Here is a 19,812-nt window from a genome sequence, read left to right on the forward strand (position 1 = left end):
TTCCCGGGAACCCTCTCCTAATTGAATGAACAACTTTGTACGGCTTCAGCATGGGGGGCACTATAAAAAAAGAATGTGCCCCCTAAACGACTAAAAACGGCCTTCTCCACCTTCGAGTGCCCCTCTGTTTATTAATCCTCTGGCGCCCCACCAAATTACACGGCTGTCTAAACATTTACGTCAGCAAATTGACATGCGCGTGTGATGGTCGCCGGATGGAGAGCATTCCTGTACAGGGGGTTATTTACGGAGAGCTTACGAGCGTTCCATGGCGTTCCACGGTGCGATCCGTGGCCACTGCCAGTGACGCTCAGAGCGATGACCTCATCTGCCAGCCTTATTAGGAACCAGGCAGTATATGAACCCAGATCCTTGCACGAAAACGACGTTTGCCGCGGTAGTTCCCAGTGTGAGCAGGCGCTTCTGCTCCTTGCAGCCACCAGCCCCCACCCCGCCACACCCGTGGCTTTTACTCATTTCTTCTTGGGGACTTCGAACGGATTTTGCCGAACGGGGGGGAAATAAATATCGTGCTTCCTGCTCTCTCTTTTTGGCGGGCAATGCGATCATCCCAGTCCTGAAAGATGCTGCTTGATTGCTAGCCGCTGCCATCTCAACGACGACGACACAAACGCGCGCGCGTTCACGCACGCACACACACGGCAGAGCACCTCTTGTGTGGACCGCGCACAGGGGAGAAGAACCAACTCACGTCACAGCAGCCACGTCGGTTCGCGAGACTCTCGCGCCGGCCATGTCGTTCGGGTACCGCAAAGAGCTGGACAAGTACGAGGAGGTGGACGAGGATGAGCTCCTGGCTGCGCTGTCGCCGGAGGAGCTGCGGGAGCTCGAGCGCGAGCTGGACAGCATCGACCCCGATGAGTCTCTGCCCCTGGGCCACAGGCAGAAGAGCGCGACCAACAAGGCACCGACCGGCAACTACAGCCGCAAGGGCCTCCTCACCTACTGGGAGAAGGAGACCAAGAAGATGCTGGAGGAGGAGCACCTTCCCGCGTCGCTGCTCGACGGACAGGTGAGCCGCTGGTGAAGCCCCTCGACGCGGCGCTCGTTCGACCGGGGTGAGATGTCGCGTCGAGAAGTGACATGGAAGTCTGTGTCTCTCTCGAGAGGTGTTTCAGTCGGTTTTTTTTCAAGGAGCTAAACGAACGTTTCGACGTTCACTTTCAAAGGTAAAGAAGTCACCGTGCTTAAATTGAGCGCGCGGCGGTGCTTGTCCCTGTTCGCGGTGGGAATTCCACACTCTGATCAGCGCGACCGTTCTTGTCAATGGACAACTACTGTCCTCAACATGGCACTGATTTTACCAACCACAAAGGGATTCGAAGTCGAACCATTCTGATTTCGAGTCAGCCATTCTGGATCACGCAGCTGCCTTTGTATCATCTAATTACGAACACTTTTCAAGTGTAATTTAGCGATAAGAAACGAGCACGTGCCGGTAAATCACATGACAGAGTCTTTAATGTGCTCTGCACTGAAGTTTGCACACTTTGGTTATTCCCTGCAGATATTGTTAGCTGAAAGAAGAAGGAAGCGAGCTGTTAACTCCTTTAGCCTGCCAATCACTGAACAATCCAGTGGCCATATAAGGGGAAGTACATTGTTTTGTTTGAAACACGGGGCATGAAATGCACGCTGAGGAATGTGGTCTGACATTTCCGAGGCGTTAACATCGAGTATTAATGTGCACATTTGTTAAATATATATTACTTTAAAGGATGGATCGGGATTAAATATATACCCGACACCATATCCGTACATTGTGCCATTCGTTTGGTACATTATTCTCAGAACCTTGCAACGACCCCTCATGTATTAAACCAATCCTCCGCCCACATTTGTTTAGCTTTTCTATGTGTGTGCTTGTTTACCGGAATGCTTTGGGACATATCAAAAACGCATTTGAGCCAGAATTTGCATTTTAATATTCCGTAGGGTTTCTGTGTGCCCAGCTCTCCGTGTCGTATTTGTTTGGACCGACTATTTGTGTAATAAAAGAGAGTGTGCGTGTGCCATGCACGTTCAAATATATGGCACGACCGTATATTTAAATTATGTTTGGCCATGTTAGCGAAAAAGGAAATCTAAATATAGTTGACATATATGCATTTGTAAACAGCCAACATGTGTCACATTTGAGCCTGGTTTATTGAATGTGGTCCCCTGGCGTGTCAGGCTAAGACATGGCTCAGCTGCTCGCGCAGCAGACATCCCAGTCACGAAATTGCAAATATCAAATCCTGGCCACGGTTGGAATCAGCCAATCACTCTTCTGAATTTCACATCCATAGTGAGGCGATAGGACTTGGCTGGTTGTAAACAGAGGTTGTCCAAGAGGAACACTGTACCCCACTCCTGCAAGGTTGAATTTGTTTCATATGGGTGTTGATCTCTCCTTAACCTGGGTCGTACATATGAATGATTAACTTCTTTTGCACCGTACGTAGCCAACCGTGCTAATCTCGGAGATGCGGGTAAGGACAGCAAGCTAAACACAAAAAGGAGCACTGGGGAAGGAAGAAGCAACCCACTGGCAGATAGCTCTTATCTCATAGATTTGTAACTAGACTGTCCCCTGACTCCCCAACATGAAATCGACGCTTCATAATAAAAACGAATGCTGCTCCTATGGTGCAATGGTTATATCTCCCAGAGCGGCAGTTTACACAATGGACAGGTTCCTTGAATCGCCCCGCCTCTGTCCATTCAGCGGTATCAATGGGTGCACCACGGTTAATCGATTGGCAGTGGAGGTAAAGTGTGGGTACTCCCGCCTGGAGAAATATATTGTTGAAAGCAAAAGAGAGCGCTAGGGAAGGACTCACGATTATGATGTTGAAGTCCCTTATTGCATGAACGAAGCTCTACACTTGCGTCGAGCAATGCAGAGCACACGACTTTGCGCATGGGAAAATATGGGCATTAATAAGAGAGACAGTGTCATGTTTTCTTTTTTTGTAAAAGCTTAAAGTATATAACGACAGTACGTATAAGACGCCCAACTGCATTGTGCATATGGATGCGAAATGACCGGGATCTCATCTCGTCCATTTCGTAAACAGAATATGACTAAATTTTACTGCCCGTGTCTATGTTTACATGTAATGTCTAAAGTTTGAGAAATGTTCCATTCGGTGTTCACAACAGAGTCCTTTCCCCCACCCCTATGCTTTAACAGTGCACAAAATAAATAGCACGTGAGTGATGCACCTCGACTATAATCCCCGCACCCAATGGCGGAGACAGGATTTTCAGGTCGGGGGGGCAACCCCTCCAGCAATGGAAAATTATAGAGGAGTTGTTAGTAAGTAAGGACTTGTCCCTTGCTTTTTATTCGACGCGTGTGCGGCGATGGCGCAGCCATCGATCGAGGGTCGAATTCGAACCGCGTGTGATCGGCATCGCGCTCGCTGAAGGTGAATGCCTTCAGGGAAGTCGTGTACTGTATACGCAACTGGGCACAATTCTGAGTCACTAATAACTGCTTTGCCGTTACTTCTTGCCAATTATGGACTCAGACTATTGTCCTATCATCTCATAAAGTCCCTGGAACTTAATAATATGCTACACAGTGGCAGTGGGGTCACAAAATGCCGATTTTTATTACTAATAAACCCCAATGATCCGATCGAAATTAGGGGTTTCGATCGGATCATTGGGGGGGCACATGCCACCCCCACTGGCTCCGCCAGTGCCACACCTCCGATTAGCACGATTGGCTTAAGTACGGTGCGGAAGAAGTTCAACATACAGTACGTACTACTCATTAGCAATATAAATGTCCTCAACATCTCCAGTGCACCTGCACACTAATGGGGGCGCATGTCAAATACGATTATTGAATAGCACATTTCTCTAGAGTAGGTACGTGACTGAGCAGCCTCTTTGTCCGTTCACTCAACAGAAAACCCCCTTGCAGTGGAGGTTAACTGCTCACTTCCTGCAAAACATCAAAGTGCCCTCTGCTCCAAAAGAGAAATTCGGTGGCACATCTGCATTTGTGGCCCTGAGTCAATGGGAAGAAATTCAACACTCGCATGGTGGGAGCCGATCTTACCACAGGATCTACCACCGCATCGCGTGCGTTTTCAGACACGCTTCTGCGGCCGTCTGGAACGCTCTTCCTTCCGATATTAGGAAGCCACTGGAGCTATGCAGTAGTGGAGGCATGGGAGGGGGGGGGGTCAGGCACAGCTGATGTGTGGGAAGATAACGATGGTCTCAAGATCGATGACAACTCCACAATTTGGCACTCACTTTGCCATGGTGGTGATGTCAAAGTTGAGGAGGTGCACGTATGTCCGTATGTTGAACTTCTTCTGGCTTATTAAATACGGTGCCCGAGCGTGTCAGGCTAAGGCATGGCTCAGTTGGTCACGCAGCAGGCAACTCAGTCATGAAATCGCAAAGTTCAAATCCTGGCTACAGTTGGACTCAGCCAATCATTCTTCTGAATTTCACATTCATGGTGAGGCTCTAGCACTTGGATGAGGGTGAGCAGAGGCTGTCCAAGAGGAAGCCTGAACCCCATTCCAGCAAGGTTGATTTGTTTCATTCGGATGTTCATGTCTCCTTAAGCCCTGTTAACATTAGCTGGTCGTACGTTGAACTTTTTTGGCACCGTGCATAGGCAACCGTGCTCATCGGAGGCGTGCACTAAAATTGGCGTCTTTGCCGCGAGTGGGCTTTTAATGGAGAGTTTTAATGGAGATTTTCTCAAAATGGCGGCATGAACGCGAAATGCATTTAATCACGTTCTGCTAGGGGGCACTATCCATAACAGGAAGCTTCTCGTTGTTAGCAAAAAGAATTACCAAATAAGACCAGAGTATTTTCTTTTTTTTATTGCCGTTTATACCGTAATCACGTGATGAGACTCATATCACAGAGCAAAGGACACAATGAACTCCCGTCAGACAGCCAAAGTTTCACATCATATCACGGAATGGCCCAAGAGAATAACGCCACAGAACTCCTGTTGGGCCCCCCCCCCGACCCAAAGTAACCCTCTCTTAGCCAAACGCAGACGGCGCTCCCTCGTGCTTTGTCAAGAGCGGTTTCGTTGCAGTTCAGTCACACAACATATTTATTCAGTTTTCGCCTCGAAGGCTGGACTAAGTCAAGTTAATCGAAGGGCTCAATTACGCTACTGTCTTGTTGCGCAACAACCAGCGGGAATGTGCTTAAAATAGCACCACGCTGCACCTTAATTTGTGAACCTGGATGGATTATGGATGGCTGTCTGGAATTTGAATCCAGGAGCCCGGTGGTGCTGGCTCATTGCCCTGTCATACATTCGGTGCCCTTTAAGCCTCTACGTTTGAAGGTTGTTTGTATGATGCTTTGGGTTTTCCCATAATGCTGTATCGTGTGCAAAAGTATTTGGCATGTGTCGTGATGGTCAGCCAAAATCACACGGATTTTGGCTGGGCATCGAACAAAGACGGCCACTGCATCGCGTGCTTTCAGATGTGCTTATGTGGCCGTCTGGAACGCCCTTCCTTCCAATATGAGGAAGCCATTGAAACTATGCACTTTTAAGTATAGATTGAAAACTCATTCCTTGACAACGGATTTTTGTGTTTAGTTTGTTGTCCTTCCCCCACACCTCCATTAAGCATGGTTGGCTACGTACAGTGCGAAAGAAGTTCAACATACATACACTCAACTTTATTTTACCTTAAAATATTTGACACTATAGTTAACGTTATTTTTTCTTCAGTATATATGTGAGCAATCGGCATAAAAACAACAATCGGTTATTCTAGGTTGAAATAGTGTAGTGTGAGATTAATTACGTCCATTAATTGCAGTTAGTTTTCCAATCTGTCAAGGCATTTATTACACTTGGCAAAACAACTTTGAGCAAAACATTAATTAGTAACAACCAGATGTTACACGAATAGGTTTTATGTGGTTCCAGACTTGGAACAGGACCATTTGAAACTGGACATCATCTGTTTACCAGGACACGTGAGTTACATGAGTGTAGGTTTGGATGTACAGCACAAGGTCATGCATCTGACCATCGCGTATCTGTCCTAACCGGTTAACCGTCCACACCCAGTGCAGCATTTCTGCACGGTGTAACTGTCGGGTCTATAAAGATTTTTCCAAATTAGACCTTTGTACGTTTCAAGATTGAAAACTATTTTTGTAACTGCTTTTTTTCTTCAGTTTGTTGTCCTTCCCCCACACCTCCGATTATCCTCGGGTTGGCTACATACGGTGCATAATAAGTTCAGCATACATACGTACGGATGTATTTGTTTAATCAGGTGAGAACTCAAGAGACCAGCATGGTCTAATTTGCAAGAGCGACCTGGGGCATCAGTCTGCCAGTGATGGGGTTGAAGGTTGCTACGCGTAATACCGGCCGAGTATTGTGCGCGCGCGTAATTTTAGAATCTGGCAAGTTTGGACTCATTCTGGGCACACAATGGCCTACTCTCGCGAATGTCAGGGGATGATTTAACGTCCACTGTGAAGTGGACGGTGCAGAGTATTAAATCGGTTGCTAAATGCGCAGTGATAACCGGGGCGGCTGCCCAATTCGGACCGTGAACGTCTGCAACAAGTGGTGAATTCGCTCCCGAAAGGCTGTGTCAGCGCCCGCCGCAGTAGTACAGTATTGACCTTGCGTAACTTCGCTGACTTCTAAAGTCAAGTACTGGGTAGAAAAATCTTTTCCCCATGTTTAAAGTTGTTTGCACTTCACTATCGTTCAGTAATGCATCTGTAGTGGTTTCTCTGAGACACACACTTGTTCTTGGAGGCAACACGTTTATTCTGATGCCCCAACAGGGTAACTACATAAACGTAACACAGGTAACTCTCTACTCTGGTCCACTACCTAACCACACAACAGGATACTACATAGTAGTAACCACCACGGAGTAACTATATAACCGGAGCAGGTTAGTTAACACACTGCCTGGTCCACGTCTAACAAGCTACGAAGCTCGGAGACCGAAGAGACGTAGACGGCGAGTTGATTCCCAGAAGACAGCCCAGATCGCTCTCGGGAGTCTGCTATTATGCCCCTCAGCGTGGCCTGGCTCCGCCCTCGGCCACGCCTCCTTCTGGATCTTACCAGAAGAACGAGGACCCTACACCACGTGTCCCATTTCCTCTTCTGTCCGGTCACGTGCCCTCTCGGGTTCACCCAGACTATAACGTCCTCCCATGCCCCCCCTCTGCAGTCACCAGGGCCATGTCCCTCATGGACTCTCTTTGGTACCCCAGCACACGCCGCTGACACCCTGGTTTTCCTTGGAACTACAACTGGTGCCAAGCGCCGTAGTGACCCCATATATGTCACTACACATCTATGTGCATGCTGTAACTAACATTTATAAATACATTTCTATGTTTACATATCCAAGTGGGATGTGCAAAGTTGTATTGGGTACACACGGATTGCCGAAGATAAAGGTACAAGGATAAAGATCCCCCATATAGCCTTAACTGACTATTGGGGCATGTACTGTTAGCGAGTACATATGAGGTAAAGGTACAAAGACAAATATCCCCATATAGCCTTAACAGACTGGTAGGGCAAGTGCTGTTAGCGAGCACATATGAGATAAAGGTACAAAGACAAAGATCTCCGTATAGCCTTAACAGACTGTTGGGGCAAGTGCTGTTACCGAGCACCTTTGAAGTAAAGGTAAACACACAAACAGCCCCATCTGAGTTTGCTGTGGGCCAGATATACAGGTTGGTCCAGATGTCTTGTGACACCCCCCCCCCCCCCCCCCCATTGAATCTTCTAAAACGTTATGTTTGCATACCAATGGTTTGGAAAACAGAAATGAATAAGCATGGGTCAATTAATTGGGGGTCACAAGACATCTGGGACCACTCTGTATAATGGCGGGAATGAAACCAAGAGCGATTTCATACGCGGCCATCCAGTCACCAATCACACGCATAGATCTATTCACGTGTCGTCAATCAGGTGGGCTTCGAGTCTTACAAAATGGCACATGGGCCGAGCCCTCACTTGGGTTGTTAAGATTCAGCCAGCAGCAGGCAGGCAGGGTCGGTTCACATACCCCAAGGAGACAAGACTGGAATGCCTTAGCCAAATGTTAAGTGCGATTAATCATCGCCTTCAGAATAACTCGATTGAATACACGTATATGAAAAGTAATCACTATCAAATATAATTTTATAACCGACCATGAGGGATGGTGACACTGTTTGGAGGCTTTCATGAGTTAGTGAATCGACAATGAATAAATATGGCACCGATAATGAAAAATGTACTGAATGTGTAACACAACTTCACCGGGCTATTCTAGATCTGATGTACTGAGCCACAATGTCATGGCCTCAGAACTGTCGTTTAAATACTGCACCAACATGGTAATTCTTAAATCATTACAATCTTAAGATAATTATTATAATAACCTCCCAATGCATTGCTGCTATTAACCACATTTCCCTTGCAAAATATAATTCATCTGAATAGGCTCTCAGCTGGTTATATAAAGGATGATTAATGATATTGACAACTTATGCTTTTGTGTTGCCAATATTAGAAATGTGTTGATTAACTGTGAATAACCCAACCAATAATAGAGATCCATTGTAATTTATATGAATACATAACCCCCCCCCCCCCCCTTCGGGTCTTCTTACCTGATTTTCTCACAAGTGATGACATCACATTTATCCCTCTTAAGATCGAAACAGGATTTCCCCACAACTCTCTCGCTGTCGCCTGAGGAGGCTGGTTGTAATTGCTGGCGAAACGTCGTAGTCATAGTAGGTTTACTCTCCAACACACTGATGCGCTAAATTAGTCTCGAATTGGCATGTTTTGTTTACGTCACAAACCTTACTAATTGGCTGTGTTGGGTGGTGGCGGGTTTAACGACACATTTATATATACGCGATCTAACCCAAAAACCTCTATTATAGAAAATATTATAAATATCCTCCCCATGATCAAAGGAACATTAAGTGGTACTCATTCATTGGTAGGCACCAACCAGTAGTGTAAATTCCACATTCACAAGGCAAGGGGAACACTTTTACAAGGGCAATTTAAGTGGTACCCCTTTTTATCACACCGGAGAGACGATGGGCTGGAGCGACCCCTAACCTCGATTAAACCTCACAGACAGCCTCCAACTGCAAGACGATATGCCGTTGTGACAGTGCCACCTGGATAGCTGATGCACAGCACACACATCGTCTCCCATAAGTACAGGACCGTGCCGGCAGTTAAAGGAGCGAATTTAAGGTCCACTGACCGCATAAACGAAGCCCAGTAAAAGGGGGTATTTCTTTAAAACAACTAGCGTACAGCGCCAATCGGTTGCTTTGGAATAAATCACCTTTGTGGAACAATGTGGTAGACGGCTTCATCGCTTCATTTCTGTTTAAACCCTAAAAAGGGTAAGATATTTGAAACATGTGGTTTCATTTCTTTTTCCTCTGCCAAGCAGTGAAGGGGGCGCGCTGCGGAGCGAGTGTTTTGAAGCTTGGGTGCCCATCGAGCTGAAATAACGTGTCCTTCTCTCGGGGGGAGGGGGGTGGTGCAAACTCAATGATATAATGAGTACAATTATTCTGGGCAGGGAACGGGCCCTACGGGCTCTTGCCACCCACGGACGCAGGTCAACAAAGTGCGGCTCCCCACCACCTCATGGGCCCCCCTTGTGTAACTTCATCTCCGAGAAGCGTCTGCTCGGGGCTGGAGGGGCGGCCTCAATTTTATCAAGCGACATAATTTGTAACCTGCAAAAGGCTGGCTCCTGATGAATAGCGCACATGGTACAGGTGAGGTAGAAACACTTGTGCAGAGTATTTGGCTTCTGTAAACTTACACGTGATAAGCCACTTCGTTGAGCTGTCATTTGTGCCAGGTCACTTCTGAAAAAAACTATATAGAGCTCAGTGGGCTCTATCGGGTAAAATAAAAAAAATAGTTTAGTTTTTAGCTTAAGTATAAACTACATTCTTCCGCGATGGCATCATTCTCTCATCGGTCCTTCTCAGTATTCTGCTAAATTAAGCCCCTTCTTGGACAATTTAATATGCTACGGCCCTGTGTAGCTGTTGCACACCTCATTTCTATATCATCAGCCAAGGTCAGTCCACTTCTGGATGAAGGTCTTCCAAGCTGCCACCACTTCCCGTGATCCCTCGCAGTGACACTCCACCCAGCACCGGCATGAGCCGATTTCACCGCTGCGTATACGCACTGTGGATGTACTCTCAGGTCTGTGTCCTGTCGCTTGAATACCACTCCCGTCAGTTTTCCTAACCACTGGCCATGACCCCTTATTGTGATGCATCTTTCCAAAGCCCATGTACTTTTCTTAACATAATGGTGTCTTTAACCCGCATATGTCCTCGAATCCACGTATGCATTCCTCCTCTTTTGTCTCTCACTATAATTCCAAGGACGCATATCTTGATGCTTCTCCGCACATATTTTAGTTCCATGTTTCTGTGCATACTGTATATAATAATAATGCAGTAGGGCTAAGTCAATGTAAAAGTATCTCCCTGCCCAAACAAGCATGGAGTGGTGCCTATCCATGTTGGTAGCACTCAACCGATGATGGAAAGTCCACATTCCTTTGGCAGGGACCAATCTCTATGCGCTGTTGATGCCCCGCAAATGTATTACTCATCGTATCAATCCTGGAAAAGGATCAGGGCCGAGTCGATTCCTCGCTGGGATTTGATATCGCAAACTTACAATTTTGAAGTGCTCTAACTATACTGCTATCGGACCAGATTAACGCAAACTTACCTTCATATCTGTAGAGAAGTCAGATTACTGTACATGGTAAACGGATTGTGCAATTGCTGTTTGTGTGTGTACAACCACCTGGAACTTAAACTATAAACATCAATGGCAAACTTGAGTTGAGATGCTGCTTTAATCTCAGAACGCAAACCACTATAATTTCAACGGTGTGGCTCTCTGGAGCTCCCTCTAGTGGAGGCTCTCCCACCAGCAGTGGCGTGATAATGCCAATTAAGGACGACACCTTTACACTTTTTTTGTAGAGCACCTGGGACTTGAAATACCCTGCCACCAAAATCCTAATGACCGTGGCTTATATTCAATGTGCAAACAAGATTAATGAGATTGTGATTTAAGTGACCCAGACCGTATCATTTGTACCATCTGTTCTTCGCATTAAAAGGTAAGTAGGATTTCTGTTGTTGTTGCACCAAGAACCCTGAGAGACGATGGGCTGGATTAACCCCCAAATGGGATTTGAACTCGAAAGCTTCCAATTGTAAGACAAGCGCTCTAGCCACGGTGCCTAACTGGCCTTTGAGTATTTTTAGTTCTGGTAATGTGAGGATAGTGAAGCAAAACCCCAGAATTAGTTCCTGCCGTTCATCAAAGTGGAGTCATTCCCCACTGCAAGTGACGATCTTTTGTCTGGAGGGGACTTCGTGTGATTAACAGCTTTTACCCCGCACCTTATTTCAGGGAACGCTCCTGGGATGCAATCAACGCAACTAGAAAAGTAACATCGCCGCCCACTGTGCACCTTTAGAGCCTCCTTCTTTAACAGGCTCTAAGAGTCAAGAGCCACCCGATTGCCCCCCCCTCCCCCCACGTAATAGACAGCGGCAGCGGCCACAGCGCAGCGTCAAACAGCTGGAGGGCCCTGAATTCACAGCTACTTCTCTTCTGACACCAGGTCAGCTGGATGTCTGTAACGTAGTATCTCATTACACAGCAATGATATGGAAATAACTTATGGGTGAACCTGGTTGAAGCCCGGACTATAAACATCTATTACACATTAATTTTCTATTCACAAATCATGTACTGAAGTTTACAGTGTAATAATAAGCACCGTATTAATGTACCACTGTTTCGTAGAATATTTATTGCGCAACTAAGCCATAAACCATTTTCTAACAGCAACTTTCAGCACCGTCTCCCATGTAAAAAAAACATATACACACAAACACGCATTATCGTCATCATGAGCCACAGTCTATCCACTGTTGGATGAAGGCATCCCCTAGCTGTTTCTCTTTCTCACGGTCTCACAATGCAACGATCGATCTAGCTCCTGCAAACGGGGCAGACTTCGTTGCCCCATCTGCTTGGTCGATGTCACCTTAAGGCGTTGTTGCCACTCAAAAGATCATTAAGCCATGCTCTCCTCCTCTTTATATTATCGAGCCAGTGATGGCATTTCCCAAACTGTGATGGCGGAGAAAAGTCAAATTACATGGCAACCGCTACTGACTTCAAACAAAATGGTGCCCCCCCCCCCATCCACACACTTTGTTGATTACAGACCCCAAAGCCTAAAACATAAAGCGGCCAAAAACAAACATCACCATCGAAGTTGTGATAGATAAGAGCTTTCGTTTTTTGTCCCCCCCCCGCACCACCAATTAGCAAAGTTGACGACGTACTGTGCCAAAAAAGGTTCAACCTTTATATTGCTTGAATTGAGCGAGGTTGTGAGAACTTAGGCAAAGCAACGATGGGAGGGAATGGCGAAGTCGAGCGGTGTCAGGGAGCGACACGGGAGGAGGGAATCGATGAATGAAGTTCGCAGGAACGGTAACCATGGCAGTAGCGATGGATGAGTGATAGAAGAAGAGTGATGAAAGGCTGAGGCGATCCTCAACCGCGACTTGAACTTTCTGATTTGTGAGCCATGCGCTTGAACTACTGCAGCCTGACTCGCGTAATAGCAAGGGATTTTAAATGATGGCTGCGCAGTTTTCGCGGTCACTCTGTATGTCCCTTTGATGTGTTCTTGGGTTGTACCGCGTGCCGTTCGGCACGTTGTCTGACGTTTTACTCCACGTGCTGAGAGCTTCTCCAGTTCGTTGCAGGGCCACGCCACTCGGCGCGCCGAACAACCCAAAAAACAAAGCGGGGGACTTTAAAACTAACGTAAAAAAATGGTTGGTGCAATTGTTCTTAATAATGTATTTCACTTAATAATTTATTACCATGCATTAATTTTACATACACGTATGCGGCTGTTTCATCGTGGTTATGCATCGGGCTGCAATTTCATTGACTTCAATATATAGACGTCTACAACAAAGTGCCGTTTGGTGTCTGAACTAATGTAACCTGGGGCCCCCCTCTAGGTCAATGCAGCCTAAAATAAGTCACTGGTGCAGAGGTATGGTCAAAATCAGCTCAAGGCAGACAATGTTTATAATGTTGTTATTCCCAACACCCATCCGTGTTCCATGATGCTAAGCTTTACAAATGACCAATGCTCACTAGCAGCACGGTACCTCTCCTATCACTTTGAAATCTCCGTCTAAACATGCATAATATATACGTGACATTCATCTAACAAAGTGCAGCAGTTAACTTCTGCCCAACAAAACCAATGAAGGGCGGCACCTAAGTAATTCTGAAAGCAAACGCCGTCGAATGTCTAAAGTACCCAGACATCAAAGCATAATTTGTGTTGCGGTTTCACAAATCAGTTGCTTATCTCTGCAACATGCCATAACAAACCAGCATGAACAGATGGTTTAGATTAATTGTCGTACTTTATGTATAATCATGTCAAGTACTGATTGTAAAGATATATGCTTCTTTGCACTGCAGTCAAGAAGACAATTTGTTTATGGGTACTTCTGGAAATGTTATATTGCATTGGGTCGTAACCCAATACTCTGAAAAGCCATTCTTTGATTGACCCCACCATTCTAATTTAAGATATACTCACTATGATGTACAACGGCCAACACATGATGTTAAAACCAGGCAGGCTCAAATGACAATGACATCATGCCGCTTGGTCATTGAGACGCCCTTGGTTATCTAAAACTAAAAAAAATATTTAAATTCGACAAGGTAAGGCCCACTGAGCTATGTGGCTATTTTTCAGAAGCGACGTGGCCACAAATGATAGATCAACGAAGTGGCTTATCACGTGTAAATGTACAGCAGCCAAATACGCATGTTGATTTTAAATGTGGAGGGGGAAAACCGGAAGACCCAGAGAAAAATCCACGCGACCACTTGGAGAACATGCAAACGCAAAATATACAGGTGTCAAGGTCGGGATCTAATCTACGACCTCCTGTGCACCAGGCGAGGTAGTTAACATCTCGCCACCGAGGCGCCTGACAATCAACCATGCTCGTATTGAAATATTTCCATTCTAGCATTAGATTCAACTTCACTATACAACAAGTTCATAAACAAGGATGCTGCCACGGTGCGATGCTTTTAGCACGCTAGACTTTTAATTCAGGTCACCGAGTGGACTTGATATGCTGGAGCGGCAGTTGAAATAACTTGGTGACCGCCCAGCCGTATGAACGGGTGCGCCACAGTTTGGACGATTGGCAGGCCACGTGTGGTGGAGTAGAGTGTGTGGTGGTTGCTTCCAACTCTTCCAGGAGGTTCTGGTCAACGTGGACGAGTAGGCCAAATACCCCGTAAGAGGCGCTCTCCAGTGGAGGTCCTTCCGCCAGTGTTGGAGGCCCTTCCGCCAGTGTTGTGCCGATCTGTGGTGCGCCTATTTAGACTGCGGGGTGGACAAACTCGCCAGTTACTTCAACCGCCGTGCCGGGAGATTAAATCCCAAACGGGCAAATTCTAGATTGCAAGCCCAGTGTGTGGCCCATTCCGCTGCCTTCTCCTGGCGAACTTTCACGGGAACATCGAGCGCAAGTGGCATTTTGGTAACCCGCCGCAACAATTACTGGACGGCAGTGGGAATCCTTTGGCTCCTCAGGTCACATGTTACATCTGTCTATCCCTCACCCTAACAATAACAAAACATTGTGTACACTGAGTGTAAATTGTTTACTTTCAGCGGCTAACATCCGGGCGTATTATTCAAACATTAGCAAAAATGCTCGTAATAGCAATTAAGAAAATGTTTACTCTTGACACTATTTTGGGGCATCGTGTTTACTCTTATGAGGCATTACCCAACATTGTGTTTCATTGCTATTTCACCGCAACTGATAACAAAAATACACATTAACGACTGCAGCATCAAGTAGTGGTAACGTAAACATCTAATCTACACCTTGTAGATCGACTTATCGTGCTGAACCCATTTAGAGTGCTGGGTTGGGCAAAACGAAGGAGATTGAATTAAGCCGGTGACCTCTGCACTGCAAGTCCAGCTTGCAACATAGTTTTACGTAATGGAAGCTCAATCGAACTTCAGTGGACGTTAAAATTCACATTTAAAATTGAAAAGAGTAAACTGGTATTTGAAACTAAATAAAGCAGATACTCTGAAGATTAATCGTCAACTTAGGTAATAAATACACATTCTATAAAACAATATTACTGGTAGGAACCTCCTGGTTACACCAGCCCACAGGGGATTATTGTGTCAGTCCGTCGTGCAGGGAGGGGCTGGGTCGGGAGGGAGGGGCTGGGTGGGGATGGAGGGGAGGGTGGGGAGAGTGGGGCTGGGTGAGGAGGGTGGGGAGGGGCTGGGTGGGGAGGGGCTGGGTGGGGAGGGTGGGGCTGGGTGGAGGGTGGGAGGGGTGGGGCTGGGTGGGGAGAGGCTGGTCACCCCGTGGTGCCCTTATAAAACTCAACGTTTAACCTACTCACGCCGGCTTGTGCCCGCCCTCACAGTCGGGCAAATTTGCGGAATACACCACACCACGCCGCCGTTGACCCTGGCCATTGACCGAGCAACCCAACGTTCCTACCAGCTCCTTCCGCAGGAATGTGTTCGTGCTGAAATACATACCTGAATATAGATGTGGCCAGGTTGCATTCGTTTGAGGAAGAGTTAATGTAAACGAGTTACAGAACCAAATCGGGCACCGCAAACATCGTCTGGATTTTACAGACGTTGTTTTGATTGTGTGGGTTTAGGTTCTGTGAAATGGATTTTACTCGGCTCTCTGGTAAATGCAGGAACAGTAAAATAAATGTAAATGAGATTAAATTAGACCCGTAGATGGCCAAGGGAATGAAAAACAAGAATTATCCAGATTTGAAGCAATATAAGGCAATCTGAAAGCTCATCCCAACCTAGGCTTATAAACAACAAAGCTATTTTACATTCACCAATGACATGACAATTATCCAGTCGGCGTTAGTAAGCAGCGGTTGCTTAAATGGACAGACCTGCCCCTGTCATAGAAATGTAGACATAACACATCGAGCTCAGGGACCTCCCCCCGCCCCCCAAAAGAGATGAGTGAAGAACAATGCTAATTCAAAGCAGGATGACATTTTGAAATTAATTCATGCCTGAAGGGACATCCGATGCGGAGATCAAGCGACGATATCGGCTCGTGTGCAGGACCTTGATGGATTGTTGCATCGCGTAACTATGGGATGGCGACGACTTGTGGAGGCCTTCATCCGCAGGGGATAGATAATGGATGATGATGAAGTTGAATTACGTGTATGCCATTCACAAGCCGCTACAACACAGTAGAGGCACATGTCTCACTGTGCTACCATACAGCAGGGATATCGTGGGCCTCCTGACATCCTTCAGGGACCCGTGTACACTCGATAAAAATAGCTGTGCATCTGTTTGTTTGTGTACATGGTGGGTCCTCACCACGTACAGGGACTATGAGAGTGATTTACATATCAAGATTCAGCTACAGACTCAGTGGGGGGGGGGGGTATGGTGTCACGGCGGGCTAATTTTGGAAAAAACAAACACGGAGAAAAGATCAATGTTGGGAAAAACGTGGGAAAGGGAAAGGTTTTAAAGGGCTGGCTAAGATACAGTGCCGGGGTGTAACAGGTCACCCTCCCAAGCGATTAAACACAAGTCACCATTCTGGGCCATGATTCGATTCAAGAAAAAAAAATTCCCCATCTCGTTCCGTCCTGGTTTCGCGTGTTTCATGTTTGTTTTTCCGCGCTCTGTTAGCCATATTACCCTAAATGCGCGCCTCCGATTAGCACGGTTGGCTACGTACGGTGCGAAAGAAGTTCAACGTACACACATGCACAAGTGCAACATTGCAATGTAATTTGAATACTTCTTAAGAGACAAATTCTTTAGACACACAATGCAATGCATGCCTCATAAGCACAAGGATATTGTTTTAGTGATGAATTGGCGGCATCGTCACCTGCCTAATGAAATAAAGCAGTGTGAAGCCATGAACCACACTCCCTGGCAGTGTCCTGCAGGCCCTGTTGCTCCTGCTCTGCTTTCATACTTTAAAGTTAAACTGTAAATTAGGCAGCGATTGTATATACATTATATATCATTGATAAATCATTTATATATCGCCTCCTCCCGTGCCGGATTATGCTAGTGCAGGGCCTGTAGCATATGTTATAAAGGGACCCTAAATAAAAAAGAAAACACGTAAATATTAAAACACAAATTTTTTACTTGCATCGTAAAGTAATTGTATTTTTTCATTTGCTATACAGCCAGATAATACGATACATCGCTAACCTTAGTACTATAGTAATAGAGCAAGTGCAGAATCACTGAACCGTAAATCATAGCTTGAAAGCATTTAGTACGGGGCCCTTGAAAGTGTGGGCCCCCTAGCATATGCTACTAGGATAATCCAGCACTGGCCTCGTCATTGTTATTCTGCCGTAACTACTCGTACATCTGCGATTAGCACGGTTGGCTACGTATGAAGCGAAAGAAGTTAAACATACATACATAACCCTAACACTTATAACAGTATTCCAAATGCTGTCTCTTATGTTAATAATAACACCGGACCTTAACCGTGTTCCTAACATAAGTCGTGATCACAGCAGTGTTGGCTCCGTGATATACCCTGGCCATTAAAACCTCTATAAGCTACACATAGTCCTGAACGTCGCTCGTTTCACAAGCCCTTTTCAAAACACCCATCAAGTGTTAAAAAAAAACATTTATGCGACGCGCTGGAAGGTGTTGTGGCCATTTTAGGAAACATTTGTTTTTTTTGCAAAAACATTTCAGAGGGTTTGTTTAATTTTACATCACTGAATGAGTGACATTGTAGCATTACATAAAAAAAATCTTAAGTTTTAACTCTTTTCCCCCTCAATAAAAAGTTTGACTGAGACTGAATACTTGGTTTAAATTATTTTATGAAATAGATGCCCACTTTGGCGTTAACCTCACGAAGCGTGATCGTTGGAAAATTACTGAGGAATTTGTTGATAAATATTTTCCTTCAAAAGGCAAGTTGCGGTGTCCGTTTTTAAAGTGAGCCAGAGCGAGATGTCCAACAGAACCTGGAATGTCGGCCGTAAAAAGTTTCCCTTGCGTAAAGCGAGGCCGGTTTGGGCCGGTCTGCTTTTGGGTTTTGGCTGGTCTGGATTTGTTGTTTATGCCGGAAATAGCCAACTCTCGAGCTACAGCACATTGCGGTATCCTGACCAAAACATAGGTTCGACTAGACTCGCTGTGCCAGGCTGACTGGAGCCCAGGGCAATTACTCTCAAACCTCTTTTTCATAAATGTCATCAACAACTCTGGCCACAAGATTACGTCCGAAAAAAACCACAAGCTTGCAAAGGCTACGGAAATTTATTTCATATAAACATTTAGCAAATATATTACCCTTGGGTTTTTTTTAAAGCGTCCCTACGCTTCTGTAAGTGCAAGGTTATGCTCGTCTCTGTTGGTAGTGTCTGAGGCAGCGTTTGTAAAGTCCACATTCCTGTGCTAACAAGACGAGTCCCTCCATAGGTCAGCCACTGTTGCTTTGTGGGAAACGGGTTGGTCAATGATTAAGTGGGATTAATTAGATACGTAAAGAATCATCCTGCCATGCAACTCTCCCACCTCCCCGTGGCACAATTCATATCTCTTTTCCACTTTACAACCGAGCCACGCTGGGCCGTGCTGAGGCAACCTGCCTCTGGATGCCCCATTTTGTTTTTCCACTGCGCATCGTGCGTAAAATAACACACTCGGCCGGTGAAGTGATCACACCGTCCTCACATTGTACTGGCTCATGCCACATGTGATGACCACGTTCGTCAGCCCTGGCCTTCGCCTTGCTTGGCCGAGCAAGAATTGGATGTCTCGTGATATCATCATTTGGTCACAACTCGGTATTACAAATAGCCTGGAATGTCAATGTGGAGGTCACAATACCATACATTGTAATTAGTCCATGAAATGCATTATTCAATGTGTGTATCATGTATATACGAATCAATTATATGTTTGCAATTAATTGTTGATTGCATGTGATTAATATTTTATCTTTATCGGTCCCCTATAATGTCTGCCTCCATGCACTGTTTAATAAGACTTAGATCTTCTTGGTTCTTTCGGTAAAGTCACGTAGAAGGGAAGTAATAAAATAATAAAAATAAAACATAATAAAACAATTCTCACGACGTTTCGGCCACAACGCAAGCAGCCGTCCTCAGGCGAAGAATGAGAACATTATCAAGCTAGGAGCTTATGTAGGTGTAGCGAGGAGGAGCGCCTTAACAAAAGAATGTGCATATGAAGAGGAATTTAGCATACCAATGGGCAATGAGTAGGAGGTGGGCGGAGGGGTTTCAAAGTCCCATTATGCCCATGCATTATGCAGGATCAACAGCACCACGGGGGGGCGCAAGGAACAGCGTTAATAAAGGAAAGGAATGTTAATGATATGTAGCTGCATTTACCCAACAACCACGTAGAAAACCAAAGTAAAAACTACATAAAAAAACTAAAATATAAACTGATACTTACTATACTCTACAATAAGCTGAGTTACTAACAACAAATAATAACTTACAATTCTACGTCGTAAGAAGTATATAATATACTTCCATCTAAACTTTATTCTCTTAGCATATACAGTACTATATACTGCCATAGATAAACCCAACATTAAATT

General features: G+C 45.6%; 1 protein-coding gene across 1 annotated transcript in view; it reads left to right on the top strand.

Annotated features, from left to right (window-relative positions):
• The first annotated feature begins 351 nt into the window (after positions 1-351).
• The window catches only part of LMOD2 (leiomodin 2), a 42,080-nt gene continuing 22,619 nt past the window's right edge, over positions 352-19,812 (top strand). The window contains exon 1 of the mRNA XM_078871248.1: positions 352-1,033. Within this exon, the coding sequence (XP_078727374.1) occupies positions 755-1,033 (279 nt within the window). The 5' untranslated portion in view covers positions 352-754. The remainder of the gene's footprint in view (positions 1,034-19,812) is intronic.

This window comes from Lampetra fluviatilis, chromosome 32 (assembly GCF_964198595.1).
Source record: "Lampetra fluviatilis chromosome 32, kcLamFluv1.1, whole genome shotgun sequence".
NCBI classification, from domain to species: Eukaryota; Metazoa; Chordata; class Hyperoartia; order Petromyzontiformes; family Petromyzontidae; genus Lampetra; species Lampetra fluviatilis.